The sequence below is a fragment of the Pecten maximus genome, chromosome 12, assembly GCF_902652985.1.
Source record: "Pecten maximus chromosome 12, xPecMax1.1, whole genome shotgun sequence".
NCBI lineage: Eukaryota > Metazoa > Mollusca > Bivalvia > Pectinida > Pectinidae > Pecten > Pecten maximus.
The window spans coordinates 7,505,356-7,533,193 of record NC_047026.1 but is presented as its reverse complement, the minus strand read 5'-3'; the positions used below and the strand labels follow the sequence as shown (position 1 = coordinate 7,533,193).

The 27,838-nt window shown below is 31.8% G+C and overlaps 1 protein-coding gene across 16 annotated transcripts; it reads right to left on the bottom strand.

The window, feature by feature from the left end:
* Window positions 1-584: 584 nt before the first annotated feature.
* LOC117339303 (nuclear pore complex protein NUP98B-like) lies at window positions 585-26,947 on the bottom strand. 16 transcript variants are annotated; one of them, XM_033900814.1, is made up of 38 exons: window positions 26,888-26,947; window positions 25,009-25,256; window positions 24,457-24,489; window positions 23,408-23,428; window positions 22,668-22,691; window positions 21,612-21,635; window positions 21,274-21,297; window positions 20,952-20,963; window positions 20,619-20,642; window positions 20,285-20,308; window positions 19,968-19,979; window positions 19,411-19,434; window positions 18,423-18,446; window positions 18,098-18,118; window positions 17,757-17,780; window positions 17,377-17,400; window positions 16,999-17,022; window positions 16,673-16,693; window positions 16,526-16,543; window positions 16,103-16,132; window positions 15,099-15,125; window positions 14,182-14,208; window positions 13,711-13,737; window positions 13,437-13,457; window positions 12,547-12,573; window positions 12,076-12,102; window positions 11,806-11,826; window positions 10,030-10,068; window positions 8,332-8,340; window positions 7,981-7,992; window positions 7,667-7,684; window positions 6,098-6,127; window positions 4,909-4,941; window positions 4,483-4,518; window positions 3,570-3,599; window positions 2,073-2,105; window positions 1,210-1,242; window positions 585-680 (listed from the first exon to the last, which is right to left on the bottom strand). In XM_033900814.1, the coding sequence occupies exons 2-38, from the start codon at window positions 25,222-25,224 to the stop codon at window positions 669-671; spliced, it is 1,086 nt and encodes a 361-aa protein (XP_033756705.1). In that variant the 5' UTR covers window positions 25,225-25,256; window positions 26,888-26,947; the 3' UTR covers window positions 585-668. The 16 variants fall into 16 exon arrangements, with proteins under 16 accessions (XP_033756705.1, XP_033756711.1, XP_033756709.1 ...); XM_033900820.1 differs by lacking the exon at window positions 4,483-4,518; XM_033900818.1 differs by lacking the exon at window positions 6,098-6,127.
* Between the last annotated feature and the right edge of the window lie 891 nt (window positions 26,948-27,838).

Genomic DNA, 27,838 nt, shown 5'->3' with positions numbered 1-27,838 from the left:
TATGTCCACTGTTGTATGTATCGAGTACGTGATGTACATACGGGGATATGTCCACTGTTGTGTATATCGAGTACGGGATGTACATACGGGGATATATCCACTGTTGTGTGTATAGAGGAAAGGATGATATATATATATATATTCAAATTCGTGAAAACATACTAATTTTAGTCAGTTATATGGGATTTGCCACCAGAAATTGTCACCGCTGTTCCCGATTTGCGGGACGAAATGAACTTACCACTAAGAAAAACATTCACTACAAAGCACGCGCTGTCATCACATCGATTCAATTCGCGATGTTATTTTGTTAAACTTATTTAGTTATATCATTTATTTATTTGTTTATTTTCCCCACACCACCTAAGACGTTTTCTAATTAATTATAATAGGCCTTCGGCGAATTAATTATCGACCTAGGGGATTGTTTTCACAACATAACGATATTTATTGTTGTTTATACCCACTATATTCATACAACTGTTCCATGTTCTATGTCTATCGTTTGTAAATTACTTGTTTCCTGATAAAGGGGCAGATTGCCTCGAAAATTCGACAGACAGAAAACCAAAAGTAGACTTGAATCTGCTTTAATCAATTTTATTAATCATCTTCGGGCGTCGTGAGGTTTTCTAACACGATTTGTTTCTGTCATGAACTTCTTCCTCCTAATAAGCTCCCTGTAAATGTAAATAAAACAAACATGAACAATGATACTAGAATAAGCATTTTCAGAAAATCTAACAGGAAGTGACGTGAAACACTGATGTATGACAACAAACAATAGAAAATTTACCGGAAGTGTAGACATTTTCCAAAGACAACATTGATTTAAAAAACAAGAGAAAATACCTACATTAAAATGAAACCGTACTTCTAATTCTAAGTTTAACTTGTTTTAACCAGGATAATGTTGTTGCTGCAGGGGTTATTTAAATATAATATATGTACTTCTAAAGTTCAATAAAGGCATTTTTGTGACTGTTTCTGGTACTCAATATCAAAATGATCTTGTCTTCAAATTTTAAATCTCTTCAAAGGAAATTAGCCATCGAATAAATTCCAATATCAAAATAAGTTGGTAGTATTATTAAGTATGAATACACTAAAATTCTTTTTATTTTGTATTAATAGATGAAAACATTCACAGTACGTATACAATGCTACTCAGATAGCGTATCCGTCAGAAATCAATGTAGTAATACTTACACCGTAGTTCATGGTCATTGGTCCTCCGTATGCCTAAACAAAAAATAAATAAATTATGCTAGCTTTAACATAAAGGCAAGACGGACAGAAAAAGAAAAGAAAACTTCATGTACATTTTTTTAAAGATTGAATCATTCAATTCAGAAAAACGATTGTAAACAATACCTAAATAAAAAACACATTCTATTACTAATACCGAATGTCATTATCTTTCGTATAGTTTTTTTAAAACAGTACGAAGATAAATAAAGGGTGATGTCAAAAGTAAGATAAATTCTGTCTTCAAATAAGCCCAGTTCGTACGTCTTAATGACAGCTCTTACAAACACAAATCCGAAAAACCTTTAAGATATTTGTTAATATATGTAAAAATATCAGCATTTTCCCGTTTAACATAGTTAGAATTTTTTTTTTTTAAGTATCGTAAATACATATGTTGTCAACAGTAGATATGCTTAATCGCCGACAGCGTTTAAACTCCTCATCGCAAAAATTCATAAAATGGTAGCCATTGTAGGAAAAAAAAGATGTACATAAACAAATAAAAAAAACAATAGCGTCTTAATAATGGTCGCTTTTATAACCTGAAAATTACGTTCAATGTAGAGTAGGAAAACAATAGAATTTCTTCGGGAGGCATTTAACCATTTATGCACTTTAATCAAATAAATAGATCAATAAATAGACGCGGAGTTCAAACTTTGTGATGGTGGTATGGGGAGTAGTAAAGGGATGAAATACGTAACTTTTGGTTTTGCATCAAACTATATGACAGTCTATTCTTATATTTATTCTTTTATAGTTATGTTTCGTCAGAGATGTAGCATATTTAATACTAGAACAAAAACATTTATTTTACTTACAAATTGATTCATTCCGCTTATCATTCCGGGATTCTACAATAAAAATAAAGACAAAAATTATATTATACGGATATATATATATTAATTAATAATTGGATGTGCACACTATTGTACCATGCACTGTAACTGTTAAGACAAGATATGTTAATTACACTATCCCCAATAATTGTAAAGATTAGATATGTTAATTACACTATCACAAATAACTGTTAAGACAAGATATGTTAATTACACTCTCACCAATAACTGTTAAGACAAGATATGTTAATTACACTATTCCCAATAACTGTTAAGATATGTTAATTACACTCTCCCCAATAACTGTTAAGACAAGATATGTTAATTACACTATTCCCAATAACTGTTAAGATAAGATATGTTAATTACACTCTCCCCAATAACTGTTAAGATAAGATATGTTAATTACACTCTCCCCAATAACTGTTAAGACAAGATATGTTAATAACACTATTCCCAATAACTGTTAAGACAAGATATGTTAATTACACTATCTATCCCCAATAACTGTTTAGACAAGATATATTAATTACATTATTCCCAATAACTGTTTAGACAAGATATATTAATTACATTATTCCCAATAACTGTTAAGATAAGATATATTAATTACATTATTCCCAATAACTGTTTAGACAAGATATATTAATTACACTCTCCCCAATAACTGTTAAGATAAGATATGTTAATTACACTATCACAAATAACTGTTAAGACAAGATATGTTAATTACACTCTCCCCAATAACTGTTAAGACAAGATATGTTAATTACACTCTCCCCAATAACTGTTAAGATAAGATATGTTAATAACACTATTCCCAATAACTGTTTAGACAAGATATATTAATTACACTCTCCCCAATAACTGTTAAGATAAGATATGTTAATTACACTATCACAAATAACTGTTAAGACAAGATATGTTAATTACACTATTCCCAATAACTGTTAAGATAAGATATGTTAATTACACTATCACAAATAACTGTTTAGACAAGATATGTTAATAACATTATTCCCAATAACTGTTTAGACAAGATATATTAATTACACTATTCCCAATAACTGTTTAGACAAGATATATTAATTACATTATTTCCAATAACAGTTTAGACAAGATATGTTAATTACACTATTCCCAATAACTGTTTAGACAAGATATGTTAATTACACTCTCCCCAATAACTGTTAAGATAAGATATGTTAATTACACTCTCCCCAATAACTGTTAAGATAAGATATGTTAATTACACTATTCCCAATAACTGTTAAGATAAGATATGTTAATTACACTCTCCCCAATAACTGTTAAGACTACATATGCATTTATTGTTATGTTATCCAAGGACTTTGTATTAATATAATGAAAAAACTCATCAATATCATGATTAAATGCATTATGCTTTACTCCAGTCTGTGATCAAATTCTCTAAAACGGTATTACTTACTTCAATGAAATATTGATAGGTTTGCTTACCTGATAAAATCCGGGACTACCAAATACAGACTGAAATGGAGAGTATATCAAGCATTAAACAATTGTATTGATTTCGAACCCACCTGTTGTAATCCATGTCACCTCTCCGGCCACGTGTTCAACTCCGTTTTGATATAGCTGTTATTATGGACTGGATATGTTAAATACACTATCAGAATAACTGTCATTGTAGACCGGGTATGTTAAATACACTATCAGAATAACTGTCATTGTAGACCGGGTATGTTCAATACACTATCAGAATAGCTGTTATTATAGACCGGATATGTTAAATACACTATCAGAATAACTGTCATTGTAGACCGGGTATGTTAAATACACTATCAGAATAACTGTCATTGTAGACCGGGTATGTTCAATACACTATCAGAATAGCTGTTATTATAGACCGGATATGTTCAATACACTATCAGAACAACTGTCATTGTAGACCGTATATGTTAAATACACTATCAGAATAACTGTCATTATAGACCGGATATGTTAAATACACTATCATAATAACTGTCATTATAGACCGGGTATGTTCAATACACTATCAGAATAGCTGTTATTATAGACCGGATATGTTAGCTACGCTATCAGAATAACTGTCATTGTAGACCGTATATGTTAAATACACTATCAGAATAACTGTCATTATAGACCGGGTATGTTCAATACACTATCAGAATAGCTGTTATTATAGACCGGATATGTTAGCTACGCTATCAGAATAACTGTCATTGTAGACCGTATATGTTAAATACACTATCAGAATAGCTGTTATTATAGGCTGGACATATTTTCGTAGTGTAGGAATGATGACGTAAAATTCGTCAGTCGAGTTCTACGTTAACCGGTCTTTCGGTAGGTTGTTTATTTATGCACTAGGCATTATAAAATATCTCACTCTTTGCATGCCAACACCAGCGGCACCAGCACCAGCCTTAAAGAATAAAACCCGCGGACTTAGAATAGTGTTGCTAAATAGCAGTATTCGTCAGTCAACATTATTACAATTATAAATTCAAATGTTTAAATCTTTATCAGCAACACATAGTGTACACTTTGATACGTTACATAGAATCACAGAAAAGGGGACTAAACGTCCCGGTAGTGATTCATTAATAACTGATGGTACATTAATAAAACAGAACATATACATGTATATATTGATTGCCCCGAGATTCGAAGTATCACGCACTAGTAAAATAATAATTCACATATTTGTGTTATAGAATATACATCCATGATATAATCCACCAAACCCATCTTTTAAACTGCCATTTTTACTACTTTAAGTTCCCACAGATATTTACAAAGTATGCATCCTTACCGAAAACAGTCCCTGGGCACCAAATCCAGCTCCCTGAAATAGGAAGTATATCAAATATAAAATACATGTACATGTATTTATGTTCGAATCACACGTAATTATCCGATTTGTCTAATTCACGTGTAATACTCCGATTTGTCTAATTCACGTGTAATACTCCGATTTGTCTAATTAACGTGTAATACTCCGACCCACGGGTCATAATCTAGATCACGTGTTATACTCAGAGCCTGTCTCATTCCCGGGAAATTCTCCGAGTCTGTCTCGCGGGTAATACTCCGACTCACGGGTTAAACTTAAAATCACATATAATGCTCCGACGGTGTTGCCGAGTTATTCTCGAACTCAAATGTGATACTGACTCACGTGTAATACTCCGACTCATGGGTTATTCCCAAACTGAAACGTATGCAGTACTCAAACTCCGAAATTATACCCCGGGTCTGGTGTCATACTTCGACTCGCGTATTAATCTCCAACTTACGAACGAATTACAGTAAACTCCACATTTCACGAAGTCGGATTTAACGATATACCGCATTTCACGAAGTCTTTAAAAATCCCCTACTGAGCCTCTATATAAACCTTTGTAAATTAATCCTGTATTCACGAAGTCGCTATGTACGAACTATCGCTTTGTGCGATATGGTCTAGGGGTTCCCACGGGATAATTTACCTGTATGTACGAACTGTGAAAACAACTCATAAACCCTAACCGATATAAATCGCTGTAAAAACCGTAAAATTGTTCTACTCAGGATACTCTGATATAATCCAAGCGACGTGTTATAATTCGACCATAAGTTATAAATTAGACGATACCTTATATGCTGACTGTTATTGGACACAATGACCTTAATATGGTACCAGTACATTATGTCTGACAAAACAACATTTCTTGGGTAATCAGATTACCGGTCATCGTAGAGGTTGAGTAGAATAAATATGTGTGGATCCTATATGATGTAAACAAGGAAGACAGATAATGTGGCTCTTATGAATTATGTCATTAGTGTGCTTAACCGTGATGTAACAGAAATCCACATTTTTTTATTTTGATATTAAATAAACCTCGGTGAAAGCTACGATTGTAGGAATTTCGAAAAATCGTCGAAAGGAGCGAAATGGTTAATTAATGAAAAGAGAGCCTCTTTGTGAAAAGGGAGTACTAGAATGATAAATTTCTCACAGCAGATCCAGCAAAACCAGCAGCACCAGCCTTTAAGAATAAAAATCATGACTTTAAAATAGTGATGGAAGTGGTGCAGCAGTATTCCCCACTCAACATCAGTACAAAACAGCATGGCTGTGCGAATAATATATATATATACATAGAAATATACATGGAATCCTATAGGAAGGTGTCACCGTCCTGAAGACATTTTATAGAGGTTATGAAACAGGAGATTTGCGAAGACTACACCATGACTGACATCCAAAGAGACAATCTTGGGATTGATGAGCGAAAGACATTTCAGAGCCTGAAGCAAAACACGGACATTGTCATCAAACCAGCTGACAAAGGTTATGCAGCAGTTGTCATGAACAGAAAGAACTACATTCAGGAGACAATCGCCATCTACCGAGTGAGACTGCCACTAGCCATGTCAAGACATGTAACAGTAATACATTGTATGTGTAAACTTGTCCGTACACTCACAACACCAGTTCATTCAATTGTGAGACCAATGGGCAGACCTACCGGGTCTTCAAGCCAGTTTCCTGCACATCGGCTTTATAACTTTTGCCAAGTGTAACATGCAATATGCAGGGGAGACTAAAACACCACTCACTTTGAGGATTAATGATCACTGTTGTTCCATGAAATAGAAACGCCAAGACCTGCTAGTAGTGAGACTTTTTAACATGACGAGCCATGCATGGCATGGCATGTAGGTGGTCCCCATTGACCACTGCAGGGGTTGTGATGATTAGTAACACAAGGAACTACATTAGATCAATCAACTCCACACCGGCTACTCACATGGCATGAATGAATGAAAGATAATTCGTCACATGTTACATAGTTGTAGGAGTCAATATCATATGTTCAATTACAAACGGCTTCAACGTCTCTGTCGCTCATTTAGTTCAAATGATGAGATATGTATTTCGAATTATAGTTTGAAGCCTTTACCACCCAAAAACTGATGATTTGCACAGGTTTATAGCATACAACGGCACATGGAAAATTCCCTCCTTTTTCACCTGTAGTCCTATGTCATCCTATTTTTAGTAGGAGTGTAGATGTTTGTTTTTTGTTGTTGTTTTTTTCAAAACCTCAAAACATCATTCTTTATCTTCGTATATAGGAAGTACCCACTCCACATGTTTATTAATCAGAACGCTCCCTACAAACCTCAAAACACATTTTCTTTAGGGAATTGGTTCGTGTGAAACAACAGCTTTGGCTTAATTAGTTGTGTGAGTACGTGTAAGTGTTGCAACTGCAGAAGGTCATACCCAATTAACTTATATATCATTTTTATGAGACTCATATTCCATGTTGTTTTTTTTTTTGTTTTTTTTTTTAAATGTACAACTCCGGGGTTACGTCATTTCGTGTGATGATAGGTTCCATAAGATCCACGATAACTTCCCTTCTCTTACTTAAATGAAAGCATGATGTTTAAATACCTATATCAGTATATATGTTGCACACATATATATGACATGTGCATGATTTATACCAAGCAACGTTTTGTCGTTGTGGGTTATTAGTACATTATTACGCCATAACGAATAAGGAAATACTTACAGTGTCTCCAATCATTTCCTGAAACAGGAATTTGATATATTGTTAAATTTCACGCGTATACATTTTTGTGCGAACTTTACTGTCATATACTCTTAACACTTTTGAGATGTATTTGAATAAAACTAACATTTCAAGTTTACTCTGAAATGACAGAGGAAGTGTTATCTGCACTGGAAGTCCTCTTTCCTGTGCAAAATGTATGACTCATTGAAATGCTGGATACATCGAAAGCAAATTATAACCCTTTGTGTTGATTTTATTAATAAATCATCGTTATATTAGGGATAAATATGCCAGTAAAAGTGTTTACATACCACTGGGCCAATCTGGGTAGAAAAAGAAAAAAATGATATCGTTTGAAAATAATAAAGCTTAACAAAATGGTAATATTTTTCGACGAAAGCACGAGTTAACAGTGATATTCATGAAAAAAAAAAAAAAAAACTTTTGGTCTCTAATCATGATGATTACTCATGCACTATTTAATTGCCTCCGTTAAGTCTGAAATGACACCGGAAGTGTTACCTGCGCTAGATCGTGCTAATTGTATGACTCCTTTAAATGCTTGATACATCGAAAACAAATTATCACTATTAGCGTTGATTTTATTAATAAGTTATCGTTATGTGATGGATAGATAAATCAGTATAAATGTTTATACATACCGCTCCGGCCTGGGTAGGAGAGAAAAAAATATCGTTTGAAAATTATAATGTTTAGTGAAATGGTCAGATTTTCGATTGGAACATGACTATACAGTGATGATAATTTGGCTTCCAGCTATATATTATTGTATACAAGTCTATTTCTTATTCGTATTCTTGTGTTTTGATTTATTCTTTTTCCACATAAGAATGCATATGTTAGTGGGTGATGAGTCATATTTATAACCAAGAGAACAGCTTCAGCAACTTTTTTATATTTATTATCATTAATTATTATACCATTATTATTATTACAAGCTAACCGGTAATAATATGATTTATATATTACTCTATCTAAAATGCTGATGTTTTTACCTCGTGTTCATTGATTAGACAAAAAATATTTTGTTAAGCAAACATATTGCTGGAACTTGGTTATAATATTTTTCTAGTGCCACACACAGCACCGATTACTAACAGTCTATTAATAGATAAATGGTTACCACGTATAATACAACCCTAGTCCCATCCAGCTGATTAATCAACCAATCAGAAAACGACTTCCTTTTTAACAACTTTTAGTAACACACCAATGATCACACTACCTCAAATACATTTTCATGTAACAAAATTAGATCTTCTAAATTTGTCAACATGTATTCAGATCAGCTATTGTTTAGTCCCTATGGTCATTAACATAAACATTTGGGATTATTATATGATACTTATTAAATAATTATTGATTTATTTAACTATTGTTATCAGTATTATTGAAACCATGATTTTCTTTTGTTCTGCCCAAGTGTACAATTGCTATAAAGTCCTATTGTTTTTACTTTACAAAGTGTCATTATTTGATGTTAAAGTCCATTTAATGAATTTTGTCACTTAAGAGCGCAAAAATAAGAAAAGTTTGAGCGTAAACCTAAAGGGTATTTCAATACCATTACTCTGGCGAATATTACAGAGTACTAGTATACGGGACATATCTCTCTGAAAAATGGAAAATCTTTCTCAATATCATCTATTTAAGCATTGATGCCATTTTTTTTCAGTTTCATCGGGGTGTGAAACAAATTTTGTTTGCAAACTGTATGAATCCGCGTAGCGAATTCTTACAGAAGTTTTGAATTTGTTTCATACCCCGACGAAACTAAAAAAATTGACATCAACGCTTATAATTAATTTTTGAAAGTGATTTTCTAATTTAAAACATTTTACTGGTTTTAAATGGGATTATTTTTCTCAAATTAATACGCAACGTCAATTGCCGTATTGTGACGTCACATTTTTCGCGCCATTCTCGGAATTTCGTTCATAGAAGAATGAAAAGAATTTTCCGACCAATCACATTTGAGTATTTACCATGAAAATAAAGAAAAATTAATTATCAGACTATGAATATAATCACATTGTGACAACCAAAGAAATTCGTCAAATTTGAGAGCGATACCGTAATCCATCAAAGTGAATATACAGATATATATATTTATATACTCACAGGAAAGCCAGCGCTTAATTCCCCATAATAGAAATGGTTAAAGTTTGTAGGACTTATTCTGTTGGGACGTTCGCATGCTTGCTACGAATTTATTTTTGTTTTATCTTTGTAAGTTATTCCTCAAACTCAGAAGCCTAATATGTGTGAATTTAATGTCTGTGAAAACGGGGTACAACATCAACAAATATATTTTATCTGAAGAGTAAAATGATTCTTACCCCTCCAAAGGAACTTCCTGCTCCTGCTCCTCCAACAAACTGCAAGATATAATTGTTGTTATTTTTTCATTATTACAAGGAAACCGGGAGTAAGTATTTATATATTAATGTACCTAACATGCCACTTTTTGTCCAGTGCCCATTGAAAGTTCTTTTGCTAAGTCTACATGTAGCTGGAGCTTTGTTCAATTTATATTGTAATTTTGTATTTAGGTTTTGTTTTGGTTTTTTTGGTGTTTTTTTTGGGGGGGGGGGGGGGGGGGGGGTTTGTTGTTGTTGTTGTTTTTCAACAGACAACAATGATTATTTACACCTTACATATTAGAGATTACTACATGTAATAAACTCCAGTTTCATCTGTTTGATTAAACACTCCCTCAGTGAAAAAAATACTTTTTAACATAATTTTTGTCAGCAAATAAGTGCACTCTTTTCTTATACATCTGTACATAAAATTCAATTAACAAATGTTTAGGTATCAAAACAATTTATTATGATTAATGTAACATTGCGATTGCGTTCGATAACTTTTATCATTAATCGGGGCGTGTACATGTAAATATATAAGCTAGCCATGGTTGATCCAAGCGATGAATTTGATTTTTATAGATTTTTGAATTATATGGATTTCAGATTTATTATTATATTAACGTTTCCGTTTGCTTCGAAAACGAAAAATACTTTTACCAAAACTGAAACCAGTATGAATCGAACCATTCAATTGGAAATGTATGTAATATAGCTTGGTTTATTTAACAAAACCTCAATATAAAGCAATAAAAAAATACTCTTTTCCATGTGTGTCTGGGAGGCCATGCCATGCACAGGTAATTTTTATTCAAGATTGATTAATATGTAAAAATATGTATTCATATTTCAATACACGATGCCATGGAATCTAAACATTAGTTATTTATAGATGATTTTAAACAAATTGTCTTTAACAAAAACAATATGAGTACATCAAAAAAATCGTTTTTACGTGTTTGTGAAGCAGTCGACATATTACCATAACCTCAAAACTAGAATGTTATTACCGAAAAAAAATAGTGTTTCCAAAAGTGTTTCAAAAATTGCTGCAGGCGAAGAAGTGGTAAACAAGTGATGTTGAATCTATCAGCTACATCTGACAGAAAGTATGATTTGTCAGAATTGTTTAGATGTTTTGCAGTACTTGCTCTTTCAAACGCACATGCTGTCTGGAAGCTGCCAGGCGACTGGGATTGGAATTCACTTAAGCATATTTCGGCAAGTTAGTACTTGTTTGGTTAGATCATCTAATTTTGTGAGCATGTAGTCAGATCAGTTGTTTAGTCGCTACTATCATTAGCATTAAAATTTGGGATTATTATATAAATATGTTTTTGATTATTTATTCTTGTAAACAGTATTTTTGAAACCAGTTATTTCTTCGGTTCTTCCCGAGTGTAGTTTTTCGACATTTTTTTTTTTTTTTTTTTTTTGTATGTATCAAAATTAATACTCATTCATTTCAGGTTAAAGTTCCTTTACTGATTTAGTCACATAAAAGCGCAAAAGAATCCTTTGAGCGTAAAGCTGAAGGGTATCTCGAAACCACCACCCTCACGAATATAACAGTATAAATAAAAGAGGCAAAAATCTCTCAATATTATTTATCAGACAAAGGATATGATCACAGTAATGATATCAACAGGGGAACCAAAGAAATTTGAGGGCGGTACCGTAATCTATCAAAGTCAATATATATATTGTATAAGTATATATATATATATATTTATATGCAGTTTTACTTACCGGCATGGCAGAGTTAAATGCCTACAAAAAAGAATTGATTTAATTTCATCAGACTGAATTTGTTGGGATGTTCGCATGCTTGTTATGAGTTTATTTTTGTTTTATTTTTTCAAGTTATTCCTTAAATTCAGATGCCTACATAGATAACATGTGTGAATTTAATGTCGTGGAAAACGCGGTACAATTGAAACAACTGTGCACATTTAAAATAGATATGTTAATAAATAAGATATATCATTTATAAAATGAAAATTGCTGAGAATTACTTACAGATATTCCGGAGTTGAAATTGTATCCCTACAAAACAAAGGAAGAAAAGATAACGCATTATGTGACGTTCAAAGTATGCTTTCTTTTCTAAATTATCAGAATAATCAGAAGAATATTAACGTAAAAATTGAAAGTAAGAATATTCTGTTCGTTGGGCATAAAGTGAAACGAATCATTTGGAACGTGAGATACGAAAGTTGGTGAATTATACTGTCCGAGTAAAGGGCCGTAACTCTAGCAATTAACGATGATATATTGACACAGGTTTCTAAATTGATTTGTGATCTGTTGTTAAAGCCACATACCAAGTTACAAATTAATACGGTTAAATGTAGCGTAAAAAGTCCAGAAAACTTAAGTTTGACAGATGATCGATTGGGAAAGAAAATATTATTTGAGATATAGAAGACTATAGACAATAGACTAACGAAACCCAGTTGTCGGTTTTTAAAGAATTAAAATTGTTCTTACCGGTGCCATTGCAGATCCTGCCATATACTGCAAGAGAAAAAATGTAATCCTTATTATCATTAAATGTTATTTTCATTATCATCATTGATCATCACTTTTACAATTATCATTGGGTGTTTTGTTTGTTTGTTGTTGTTTTTTTGCTATAACCGGATTTATATAGTGTTTCCAAAAGTGTTTCAAAAATTGCTGCAGGCGAAGAAGTGGTAAACAAGTGATGTTGAATCTATCAGCTACATCTGACAGAAAGTATGATTTGTCAGAATTGTTTAGATGTTTTGCAGTACTTGCTCTTTCAAACGCACATGCTGTCTGGAAGCTGCCAGGCGACTGGGATTGGAATTCACTTAAGCATATTTCGGCAAGTTAGTACTTGTTTGGTTAGATCATCTAATTTTGTGAGCATGTAGTCAGATCAGTTGTTTAGTCGCTACTATCATTAGCATAAAAATTTGGGATTATTATATAAATATTTTTTTGATTATTTATTCTTGTAAACAGTATTTTTGAAACCAGTTATTTCTTCGGTTCTTCCCGAGTGTAGTTTTTCGACATTTTTTTTTTTTTTTTTTTTTGTATGTATCAAAATTAATACTCATTCATTTCAGGTTAAAGTTCCTTTACTGATTTAGTCACATAAAAGCGCAAAAGAATCCTTTGAGCGTAAAGCTGAAGGGTATCTCGAAACCTCCACCCTCACGAATATAACAGTATAAATAAAAGGGGCAAAAATCTCTCAATATTATTTATCAGACAAAGGATATGATCACAGTAATGATATCAACAGGGGAACCAAAGAAATTTGAGGGCGGTACCGTAATCTATCAAAGTCAATATATATATTGTATAAGTATATATATATATATATATTTATATGCAGTTTTACTTACCGGCATGGCAGAGTTAAATCCCTACAAAAAAGATAGAATTGATTTAATTTCATCAGACTGAATTTGTTGGGATGTTCGAATGCATGTTATGAGTTTATTTTTGTTTTATTTTTTCAAGTTATTCCTTAAATTCAGATGCCTACATAGATAACATGTGTGAATTTAATGTCGTGGAAAACGCGGTACAATTGAAACAACTGTGCACATTTAAAATAGATATGTTGATAAATAAGATATATCATTTATAAAATGAAAATTGCTGAGAATTACTTACAGATATTCCGGAGTTGAAATTGTATCCCTACAAAACAAAGGAAGAAAAGATAACGCATTATGTGACGTTCAAAGTATGCTTTCTTTTCTAAATTATCAGAATAATCAGAAGAATATTAACGTAAAAATTGAAAGTAAGAATATTCTGTTCGTTGGGCATAAAGTGAAACGAATCATTTGGAACGTGAGATACGAAAGTTGGTGAATTATACTGTCCGAGTAAAGGGCCGTAACTCTAGCAATTAACGATGATATATTGACACAGGTTTCTAAATTGATTTGTGATCTGTTGTTAAAGCCACATACCAAGTTACAAATTAATGCGGTTAAATGTAGCGTAAAAAGTCCAGAAAACTTAAGTTTGACAGATGATCGATTGGGAAAGAAAATATTATTTGAGATATAGAAGACTATAGACAATAGACTAACGAAACCCAGTTGTCGGTTTTTAAAGAATTAAAATTGTTCTTACCGGTGCCATTGCAGATCCTGCCATATACTGCAAGAGAAAAAATGTAATCCTTATTATCATTAAATGTTATTTTCATTATCATCATTGATCATCACTTTTATAATTATCATTGGGTGTTTTGTTTGTTTGTTGTTGTTTTTTTGCTATAACCGGATTTATATATTATTCAACTACTTCGAATATATTTTTATAATTAACAAATATACATAAAACAACTTTCTTATGCTTAATGTAACATTGCAATTGCGTTCAACAACTTTCAAAATTAGTCGGAGTTTATATTGTATGTAAATGTATAGGCTAGCATTTCAGGCATCCTACCCTAATATCGGTGAGTTTTAATTTTGGTGTTTTTCAACGTGTATAGATTTCCGATTGATAATTATATAAATTATAATGTCGCAATGTTTATGCTTGCGTAAAAAATACTTCATCTTAAAAAAGAAACAATCATGAAAAGAACCATGCAATGGCATTTTAATGGAAATTTATGAAATTGATTTTTTTTTTTTTTTTTTTTACAAATCATGAATAAAAAACAATAAAATCGTTTATTTGCATGTACACGTATCTGCGAAACAATATCGTGCGTTTGTATTTTTTTGTTATCTATGATTGAATAATACGTAAAAATATTAAGAAAATCTAAAAGCTTGCTTTGAAAACAAAAGGAAATAAAGCCACAAAATATATATATATATATAATGTAGAGATCTGAGATTGAACTCTCACTAAATCATAGGCTTGTTTAAATACACGGTTCCATAAAAAGTAGGAAACGATTGATATTAAATTTATCACCTACATCTACCTGTAGAGTATGATTTGGGCATTATCGTTTTGGAGCTTTGTAGTACTGAAACCATTAATTTCGCTAATTAACGCTAGTTTGTCGCTGAATATGTCGGATTACTTACTGGCATTGCGGCGTTCATAGTGTATCCCTACAAAACAAAAGCAAAACAGAAGAATGAATCACGCGACGAACTTTTAAAGTGTTAGGAACAACTTAAAGCTGAGGAAAACAATTTCTTTTTCCAAATGCGTCCGGAGTAATCTTTGAGATTGAAAACAATTGAGAATTTTAATAATAACCGGCATACATATGATAGAAGTATCATTTTGATAAAAAAAAAAAGCTATGAAGTTTCATATAAGGTTGTGATGAGCAGATATGTTTAAAGTTTATACAGATAACGTTAAATATTTTCAGTACATTTGGTTTTTTAACACAAAATGTGTGATAACTAACAGGGACGTGAAATACGATAAATTCATTGGATGAACTGCAATGATGCTGGAATCGTATTTATTGTTACAGTTTGCTAGATTCCAAGCTTTAAAAAAAAAACGAAGAATATGATGGACCGTACTGAAGAATAAAAAAAAGATATTTTAGTTTATTATACTGTGAAACCAGACATATGAGAAACATTTATACTGTGAAACCAGGCATATGGGAAACTTTAATACTGTGAAACCAGGCATTTAGAACTGTAATGCTGTCAAACCAAATGTATCGTGTGAGGGAAAACCAATTGGCTAGATATCCTGCATGTATATTCCTACTCTAGTTGTAACACCAAACCATTACATTTGAGTTCAATATTATTCCAATGTTTTTTTAAAGTGTAATTACAAGATTTATTAAAGAAATACAGTTAATTGTTTGTGATGAATATATTTTAGATGAATATATCGATATCAGCATTATCTTAGACGTTCAAGGAATAAACAGAGAATCCTTAGACTGATTAGTAAGAGAAATAGCAAATAGTAAAAAAAAAATAACAAAATTAAGAGTAATTTAGTAACAGAAAACAATGTATAACTTCCGGTATCATGTGACAGCATACCATTACAGTCAAACTCTATTTTGATTGCAAATTTTGTTAGACAAAAGGATTTTTTAAAATCTCACCATGCCTGTTCCTACTGGGGCAGCAGATAACTGAAGCATAAAAACGTACATCAGTATTTATGATATTATATACAATTATATAAAATGTATACCGGTATCTATAATACAGTATTATATAAAACATATATATATATAACCGACAGTCATACCATCACATTCTAACTCTATTTAATATCAATAGTGTTTTAAATTTGAGTTCAAAATTTGGACAATCCTGAGATTAGATAATTATCGGAGAGTAGTAATGTTTATGCTGGAATGTTCAAACTATGAAAAGCAAATGGCAATCATGGTCTATTTAAACCTGCTTTAAACTAATCATGCTAAGTATGAGTGAAGCTATATTCAGAATCTAACATCTATATTGAGAAAATGGATGCAAGCAAAAGATAGCACATTTTAAGACATCCGTCGTCAACTTACTGCCATCCCTGGGGTATACTGTAAATAAAAAAAAGAAATCTTACTATTTTATTTGTGCACATTAAAGAGTTATATTAAACTCAAAATAGATAAATACACATGCATTGCATCAGTGCAGCGATTCAGGAGAGCTTGTCTAAAACTTACCGAAGAGTATGAGGGAGCGAACTGAAAAATAAAAAGGTAGTTCAGTATTTCTGATATAGCCACAAAATGATAAGGCATATTAAAGCAGCAATTCGTGTTTAGTAAAAAGTATGGTATTAGAAATCAGAAAAGGGAGATAATAGTCAATACACTAAATAAACTTCGAAGACAAAATCATTTTGTAGATTTTTAAAGCATTCCATGTGGAAAGTTTTCAAATCTCGTACAATTTGTGACGTGAGACACCATAGTTGTCAAAATAAACTTAAGTGATATCTGAATGGTACTACGTTTGACATTTCGTTTCACCAGATTTTAAAACTTACCGAAGAATATTGGGGGGTGGCGATCTGAAGAATGAAAAAAGATAGTTCAGTATTTCTAATGTAGCTACTTAAAATAAGAATCATTAAAATTGTATAAAATCAGTTCAGATTTGGAGAATAGAATAAGAAATCAGAAGAAAACAAATGTGTAAATAGTTAATACAGCAAATGCACTTCGAAGATAATGATTATGCAGATTTCTACAGAATTCTTGGTGGTTATGTGACATGAGACACCATATTTGTCAAAACTATTTAAACTGATATTTGATAGGTACTACGTTTGAGACATGAGAAACCATATTTCTAAAAATCAACTGAAGTGATATTTGAATGGTACTACGTTTGACATTTCGTTTCAACAGATTTTAAAACTTACCGAAGAATATTGGGGGGTGGCGATCTGAAGAATGAAAAAAGATAGTTCAGTATTTCTAATCTAGCTACTTAAAATAAGAATCATTAAAATTGTATAAAATCAGTTCAGATTTGGAGAATAGAATAAGAAATCAGAAGAAAACAAATGTGTAAATAGTTAATACAGCAAATGCACTTCGAAGATAATGATTATGCAGATTTCTACAGAATTATTGGTGGTTATGTGACATGAGACACCATATTTGTCAAAACTATTTAAACTGATATTTGATAGGTACTACGTTTGAGACATGAGAAACCATATTTCTAAAAAAATTAACTGAAGTGATATTTGAATGGTACTACGTTTGACATTTCGTTTCACCAGATTTTAAAACTTACCGAAGGATATGCGGGAGAGGTCATCTGAAGAATGAAATAAAATTAGTTCAGTATTTCTGATATAGCTACTAAATAATAAGACATATTAGGATTCTAAAAAAAGCAATTAATGTTAGTAAAAATATTAAGAATCAGGAGAAGAAAATTGACAAAATCGTCAAAGCAGCAAACACTCTTCGAAGTCAAAATAATTATTGAGATTTCTACAGAATTCCTGACAGTAAAGTTTTAAACACACTTGAAATTTGTGACATGAGACAGTATAGTTGTCAAAATAAAATGAAGTGATACTTCAATGGTACTACGTTTGACATTTAGTTTCGCCAGATATTGATTCTTACCGCAGAATATGAGGGAGCGTACTGAAAAATAAAAAATAAGATAATTCAGTATTCCTGATATAGCTACTAAATAATTTGACACATTACAATGAAAAAGAGCAGCTCAGGTTTGGTGAAAAGTATAAGAAATCAGAGGAAACAATGAGTAAAAAATCAATACAGTAAATAAACTTCATAATGAAAATAAGTATTTAGATTTCTACGGCATCCCTCTTTGTACGTTTTTTAACACTCTTTCAAATTGTGAGATGAGACACCGTAGTTGTCAAAATAAACTGAAGAAACACGTGAATGGTATTACGTTTGACAAAATTTGAAAACTTACCGAAGAGAAAGTTGGTGCGGCGATCTGAAGAATAAAAAAGATAGTTCAGTATTTATGATATAACTGCTATATACATCATGTAATAAGACTCAAAAATGTTATCAAATTTTGTTGAAAAAAAAAGGTTTCGTGGAAAGTCTTAGAAATTAGGAGAAAAACAAAGCAAATAAACTTCGAAGAAAAAACAACTATCAAGATTTCTACGACATTCCTCGTTGAAGGTTTTTAAACACTCGTTCAAATTGTGACACGAGACAAGATTTTTGTCAAAATAAACTGAAAAGACACATGAATGGCACTGCGTTTGACATTTAGTTTCGTCAGATTTTAAAACTTACAGAAGAATATGCGGGAGAGGCGATATGAGGAATGAAAACAGATAGATAAGTATTTCTTATATAGCTACTAACTAACAAGACATATTGAAAATTTCAAAGCAGTTCAAGTTTGGTGAAAAGTATTACAAATCAAACAAGTGAGTAAATAGTTAATACAGCAAATACACTTCGAAATCAAAATAATTATGGGGGTTTCTGCAGAATTTTTGTTGGTAGGGTTTTAAACACACGTGAAATTTGTGATATGAGACACCATAGTTGTGAAAATAAACCTTAGTGATACTTCAATGATACTACGTTTGACATTTAGTTTCGCCAGATTTTAAGACTTACCGAGGGAGCGAACGGAAAAATAAAAAATAAGATAATTCAGTATTTCTGATATAGCTACTAAATAATTTGACACATTACAATGGAAAAAGAACAGCTCAGGTTTGGTGAAAAGTATAAGAAATCAGAGGAAACAATGAGTAAAAAATCAATACAGTAAATAAACTTCATAATAAAAATAAGTATTTAGATTTCTACGGCATCCCTCTTTGTACGCTTTTTAGCACTCTTTCAAATTGTGAGATGAGACACCATAGTTGTCAAAATAAACTGAAGAAACACGTGAATGATATTACGTTTGACAAAATTTGAAAACTTACCGAAGAGAAAGAGGGTGTGGAGATCTGAAGAATAAAAAAGATAGTTCAGTATTTATGATATAACTGCTATATACATCATGTAATAAGACTCAAAAATGTTATCAAATTTTGTCGAAAAAAAAGGTTTCGTGGAAAGTCTTAGAAATTAGGAGAAAAACAAAGCAAATAAACTTCGAAGAAAAAATAACTATCAAGATTTCTACGACATTCCTCGTTGAAGGTTTTTAAACACTCGTACAAATTGTGACACGAGACAAGATTTTTGTCAAAATAAACTGAAAAGACACATGAATAACTAACAAGACATATTGAAAATTTTAAAGCAGTTCAAGTTTGGTGAAAAGTATTACAAATCAAACAAGTGAGTAAATAGTTAATACAGCAAATACACTTCGAAATCAAAATAATTATTGGGGTTTCTGCAGAATTTTTGTTGGTAGGGTTTTAAACACACGTGAAATTTGTGATATGAGACACCATAGTTGTGAAAATAAACCTTAGTGATACTTCAATGATACTACGTTTGACATTTAGTTTCGCCAGATTTTAAGACTTACCGAGGGAGTGAACTGAAAAATAAAACATAAGATAATTCAGTATTTCTGATATAGCTACTAAATAATTTGACACATTACAATGGAAAAAAAGCAACTCAGGTTTGGTGAAAAGTATAAGAAATCAGAGGAAACAATGAGTAAAAAATCAATACAGTAAATAAACTTCATAATAAAAATAAGTATTTAGATTTCTACGGCATCCCTCTTTGTACGTTTTTTAGCACTCTTTCAAATTGTGAGATGAGACACCATAGTTGTCAAAATAAACTGAAGAAACACGTGAATGATATTACGTTTGACAAAATTTGAAAACTTACCGAAGAGAAAGAGGGTGCGGAGATCTGAAGAATAAAAAAGATAGTTCAGTATTTATGATATAACTGCTATATACATCTTGTAAGACTCATAAATGTTATCAAATTTTGTTGAAAAAAAAGGTTTCGTGGAAAGTCTTAGAAATTAGGAGAAAAACAAAGCAAATAAACTTCGAAGAAAAAACAACTATCAAGATTTCTACGACATTCCTCGTTGAAGGTTTTTAAACACTCGTTCAAATTGTGACACGAGACAAGATTTTTGTCAAAATAAACTGAAAAGACACATGAATGGCACTACGTTTGACATTTAGTTTCACCAGATTTTAAAACTTACCGAAGAATATTGGGGGGTGGCGATCTGAAGAATGAAAACAGATAGATAAGTATTTCTTATATAGCTACTAACTAACAAGACATATTGAAAATTTCAAAGCAGTTCAAGTTTGGTGAAAAGTATTACAAATCAAACAAGTGAGGAAATAGTTAATACAGCAAATACACTTCGAAATCAAAATAATTATGGGGGTTTCTACAGAATTTTTGCTGGTAGGGTTTTAAACACACGTGAAATTTGTGATATGAGACACCACAGTTGTGAAAATAAACCTTAGTGATACTTCAATGATACTACGTTTGACATTTAGTTTCGCAAGATTTTAAGACTTACCGAGGGAGTGAACTGAAAAATAAAAAAGATAGTTCAGTATTTTTGATATAACCAATCACAAACAAGACATATTAAGATTTTAAAAACAGTTCAAGTTTGATGAAAAGAATAAGAAATCAGCAGGAAAAAAAGTAAATAGTCAATACCGCACATACATTTCGAAATCGAAATAATTACGTAGGTTTTTGCAACAGTCCTGTAAGTGAGTTTTAAACACACGTGAAATTCATGACAGGATACACCATAGTTGTCAAGATAAACTTAAGTGATACTTTAATTGTACTTCGTTTGATATTTAGTTTCGCCAGATTTTAAAACTTACCGAAGAAAATGAGGGAGCGGCGAACTGAAGAATGAAAAATAAAAAAGATGGTTCAGTATTTCTGATATAGCTATTAAAGCGATAAGACATATTAAAATGGGAAAAAAAGCAATACATGCTTAGTTGAAAGATTTTGAAATTACAAAAAAAATAGTAAATAGTCAAAACAGCAAATAAACTTCCAGGTCGAAATAGATATGTAGATATGTGGTAAAATTTAAAACACACATGACACGTGAAATTTATGACAGCAGACACTATCGTTGTCAAAATAATCCTTAGTGATACTTTAATGGCATTGCGGTTGACATTTGGTTTCGCCAGGTTTTAAAACTTACCGCAGAAAGTGAGGAACCAGTGTACTGAAAAGTGAAAAAAGACATTTCAGTATTTTTGAAAAAGCTACTTGACAATACATGTTTGGGGAAGAAAACACTGGCAATATTGAGAAATGAAACCATAAACCGAAAGCTAAGAACCAGACAAAACTTGGGAAGAAGACATGAACTTTGACAGTTTGGAGAAACCTAACTATAATGTTATGTATATCTTAAGTTTTACCGTTTTCAAGCTCTAAGGTGTTTTTTCCCCTCCGAGAGCTGTCAAAATATATCAACGTAAGCTAATGTTTTACTCGCTTCCATTAGCAGTGGTAAGAACTTTGTCTGTATCTATCAACTTGACGTGCTTGACCTTGATTTATATGACAGGTATCTCTATGAAGCAGACGACGTTTAGTATTCTAGAACACCCGGTCCAAGGATCACAAAAGCAAGCTAAATTGCCTGAAGTTTTGATTACTCAATCATAGATAACGACATGGAAAGTGACGCCATACGTCATTGGCCACGCATTTAGTCTAAAATGATTTCTCGATCCTAATGCCTGATCATATTATCTTCCTGTTTTTCCATTTGTCACCAACCAGGTTTTTTTTTTTTATTTATTATTTGTCTTTAGAACGATATCCTCTTTTGTCGCTTAATCTTACCTGCTCATTATATAAGTTTGTAATATATACAATATGCAAAGTTTAAAAAGGGTTTGGCCCTTATCTGCAGAAACATATTAATTAATTTCAACTTGTAAGAACGTTGCAGAACAAACAATTCGTGTGTCGAAACATAAAAAAAATTTCCAAGGAGAACTTGAAGAATACTGAAATTTTAAAAGAAGTCTCATATTGTATGTGTGTAATAATGGTTAAAAGGATCTCGCACGAAAATCGGACATTTGTTAAATAATTGAAAGAGAAAAGGTGACATCTACATTAAAAATCCAATATATTACAAAATAGCATCCATACATGAGATGAATGTTTGAATAACGATATCTATTTCAAAACAAGAAAGGTGTATACCAGGCATACCATCTCAAATCGCCATGAAACTTACCCCAACTCTTGCAGCAGGAGCCATCTGAAAGCAGAAGAGAAATCTACATACATCTTTATTTTTTGATAAAGTTTACTCTGATATTAAAAGCAATGGTCACTTAGGGTTATCTTAATTCTGTCGTACACACATTTACTCTGCAGGGTATCTAATATAGTTACGGCTCTTGGTGGCCGACGGTCAATCTGATCTACTTCAGCATTAAGACCACCCCGCTATTAAGACCACTTTTACTCAAACCCCCAGGTGCTTTTAATAGAGAGATTTCAGTTTTATATTTGTCACATGGCTTGAATGCGAACAAATGCACTATTTTTTTCAGCAAATTATTATTTTTGAAGACATAATGTATTTGTAATTGCTGCCCTGTGAAGGGACATAAGATTGCATGCTATTTAATATTATTTTAAAGGTAATTTAATCAGGGGCCATACTGAAACATGAAAAAAATACGTTGAGAATATGTGATCAGCCAACTATACACTCGAATATACCCTACACTTTAATGGTTAACATAAGACAATACAAAATGAAGAAATTTCAGATTTCAGTAGCACCTTAGATAAAAAGTGTTTTAAACTAATAAGAAGTTTTGTAGTTTTAACGGTTTATGTATATACGATTAACATGATTTGAATGATTATCACATGATAGTTATACTGAATATACTGGCGTGATTCTTGAATGGCATGAAGTTTGAGAGTTAGTTTCACCAGATTTTAAACCTTTATTAAACTTACCGCAGAATATGAGGGACCGTACTAAAATAGAAAAAAGAAAAATCAATATTTCTGATAATTTTGACAAAAGTTAGTCACTTTATTATAATTATTATTCTTATTGAATAGCATATTGTACATCTCAGAAAGAGTTAATATTGATTTTAAAATGTTAAGAGCAATATCTTTAATTACTATTAACAGGACTTGCAATTAAGGAAATATATTATATATACTTCAATGGACTCGAAGTGAAATGTATAAGACAAAACTGTCATTTCTGTTTGATCATCAACTTAAAAACAAATTTCTGTTTTATGAAAACCGAAAGCGTTTACACGGCATAATGGTGTTTTATGAAATACACATAACGGTACCGACCGAATAAAAAGTATGAAATACACATAACGGAACGGAACAATTAAAAAGTATGAAATACACAAAACGGAACGGAACAATTAAAAAGTATGAAATACACAAAACGGAACCGACCAAATAAAAAGTATGAAATACACATAACGGAACGGAACAATTAAAAAGTATGAAATACACAAAACGGAACCGACCAAATAAAAAGTATGAAATACACATAACGGAACGGAACAATTAAAAAGTATGAAATACACAAAACGGAACCGACCAAATAAAAAGTATGAAATACACAAAACGGAACGGAACAATTAAAAAGTATGAAAAACACTAAACGGAACCGACCAAATAAAAAGTATGAAATACACATAACGGAACGGAACAATTAAAAAGTATGAAATACACAAAACGGAACCGACCAAATAAAAAGTATGAAATACACAAAACGGTACCGACCAAATAAAAAATATGAAATACACATAACGAAACCGACCAAATAAACAAGTATCAAATACAAAACAATTTTCTTCCAATGAGAAATTCGTTGAAATCTTATCAAACAACGCGGTATTTTTAGTCATTTTTTTTTAGCGGCGCTACTGACTTTTCCTATTTTCATAAAATTGTGTATTCTGCATGAGGAAATCGTGTACGAATCATGTGATATGAATCACGTGATAAGAACCACGTGATATACTTACGCTGAAGCTGCTTGTAGAGAGCGGGGCAGAATTCTACAAACAAAACACCAATCTGATGTAATCGTCAGAATAACAGTTACTAATTTAATTAATGATTTGTTAAGCTAGACTTTCTTTCAAAATCAAAATACAACACTTTATATATATGAAGTTCATAGTTTCGTACATGTATGATAAAGTTTCATAGTTACGTACATGTATGATACAGTTTCATAGTTACGTACATGTATGATACAGTTTCATAGTTACGTACATGTATGATACAGTTTCATAGTTACGTACATGTATGATACAGTTTCATAGTTACGTACATGTATGATAAAGTTTCATAGTTACGTACATGTATGATAAAGTTTCATAATTACGTACATGTATGATAAAGTTTCATAATTACGTACATGTATGATACAGTTTCATAGTTACGTACATGTATGATACAGTTTCATAATTACGTACATATACCATTAAAGTATATGATAATTTCGTTCAATATGCAAATATTTCATAACAGTTAGAATTAACACCATTTCATGACAGTGTCTTCAGACTTACCACACGAGCTACGAATCCTGCGTTGTTGGCGATGCCAGGTGAGCCGAAAGTTCCCATGTGTTGATATGTAGGTTGTGTCTGCATGACAGAAGTGTGGCCAGAAACAGCCCCGGTGTAGATGGGATTTGAGTAAGAGGGCATATGATTAACCACGGGCACACTGTAAGTTGCCAGTGCTGAGGACACACAAATCAACAAAAGGGCTGCGACCTTCATCTTGTTATCTTGCTAACACGCTTGGTGAATCACTGCAAAATAATGGACATTACACATGTAATATTACATTAGCTTATACAATAATCAAATCAAGGACATTGTAATATTACATTAGTTTATACGATCATCAAATCAAGGACATTGTTATATTACATTAGTTTATACGATCATCAAATCAAGGACATTGTTATATTACATTAGTTTATACGATCATCAAATCAAGGACATTGTTATATTACATTAGTTTATACGTTCATCAAATCAAGGACATTGTTATATTACATTAGTTTATACGATCATCAAATCAAGGACATTGTTATATTACATTAGTTTATACGATTATCAAATCAAGGACATTGTAAAATTATAATGTTGTCTCTGTATGGTGCTTTATATTACAATGAAATATGTACAGTGTATATTTAAGACTTAAGAAACATAACACGTAAGTTCTTTTAGAGAAACCAATGTAACAAAACACAACTTAAGTACTGTATAGATATTTCATTATTATATCAATGTATAATGTATGGTAAACAATACATTATACATTGATATAATCATAAATTATCATTTTTACTTTATCACGCGGTACTTGCATTTCATCTGCGTTCTTCTGTTATAGAAATAGTGAAGGATAATTGTAGGAATTTGTATATTGTAAAACTGTATATAAAGGTCAACTCAGAAGTTATATAAAAAAATAAATACTTGGAGGCATTGGATGGTGTGGTTAAAAAGGAGAGGGGCCGGAAAATCCAAGCTTTAGATAATCTTTTTCTGTTGTTGTTGTTTTTTTGTTTTTTTCATCGCAGTAGGGAGATAGTTACTAATTTTATCTGGAAATGGTTTGTGCCAAATTTTTGAAAAGTCTGGTACTATCAAGACAAGGACCATTTGGTAAAATTTAAATGATAAGAAAATGTTCTTAAGTGGTACACATTAAAATAAGGATAAAAACATTAGTAATGTGAAATGGTAAACGAAGCCTGGTTTAATTCCTATACATAAAACAATCACGAGGTTGATAATACATTGGTTACAACCTGGTTCGAACATTGACTGGAAAACGGGGAAAAGTATTATCATGGATAATATACATGGTAACATACTGAAGTGATATCATTGATAAGTTTTTCTTAGATACGAATCTCACATATCAAAAAACTAAAATTCATATCAATGAAATAAAATTCACATTGAAAAAACTAAAAATCATATCAAAAAATAAAATTCACATATCTATTTAAAGGTATCAAAAAGTAAAATAAGCCGATAGGTTTTTACTGTTTATATGACCTGTATCTTAAGTAAAATTATTATATTAGAACATTGATAGTATCCAAAGAAATTAAACAGGTAAATGCTGAGCATATGCTTCCCACGTGTTAAACACGTGTAAATACTTTGAACTGCCAATGATGTATACTGAAAGTGAAGACAAATTTCAATACATACCATCAGCGAATTTCTGTAAACTAAGATTGAATTCGTAATGTTCTGTATTATGAACGTCCTATCAAAAGCTCTGGAAAGTCAGAAAGCAAAATATTGCACTCGCCAAACGATATCCTAGAATTAGATTTTGTCCATTCGCTGAATTAAGCCTTTCGAACAGTATGCCTCTTGTAAATCCTACCAAACATAAATGCGCCTTACTTACCTGATAAAGAGGAATGGACTGCAACCTTTAGCTGTGAATGGCAGAGTAGTAGGACTATCCAAGGTGGGATGTTTATATACAGCTCGATGATGATCCATCATGGTTGAATACGACCTCAATCGAGTGTTACGTGACGTATACTGAAGAGGCCCATCGACATACAAGTAACAAATGTATGCATCATACTGACAAAAAAAAACTCACAAATATACGGTTCACAAACTTCTACATTTACTTAAGGAATATTTAGTGGAGAACGGACAGCTTGAACGACTCATCATTTACAGATGAAGACGGATGTACTGAAACACAACTGACTAGCGAAACGAACTTGGACTATGTGCCTAGTGGTTTCTTGGTCCATCAAACACTGTCAGATATATCATTGAAGGTTCCACAAACAACCTCGTGCTCACGTGCGACTGTCTCTATTTTAAATGACTCTTTATCAAAACCAAAATCTTTAATTTAACCGGAAATGTATAAAGCCTTTGGTGTAGCATAACCTTTAGTTAGCTTATCATCACTGAACCCGTTTTCATATTTTTGACAAACTCATTGTCGCGTTTTCTTTTTTGCAAAGTTTTATTTTGTATTGTATTTGTCAATATTCATATGCAGAAAAATCAATATAGCCAGGGTTTTGTTTCCTACCTACGAAATACATTGAGGAAGTATGGTGGCTATCACCATGACGACCAGATATTAACCTACAATATTCTGTCGTGACTGATTCACTATCCTGGGTCATTGCTGCCTTGTGCACGCCTACTTTCCTATGTACGAAGACTAAAACAACGCCAAACAAAACAGTACCGAGAGAATAAGACCATGGAGTTCAGGAGAATAAGCGTCTTCTGCTTCATGGCGTTTCCTTTCCGACACACCTTATTTTCCTTGCACTTTTTCAAGGATCCCCATGCAAATCTATATTTTACGTGTTTAAGCTCT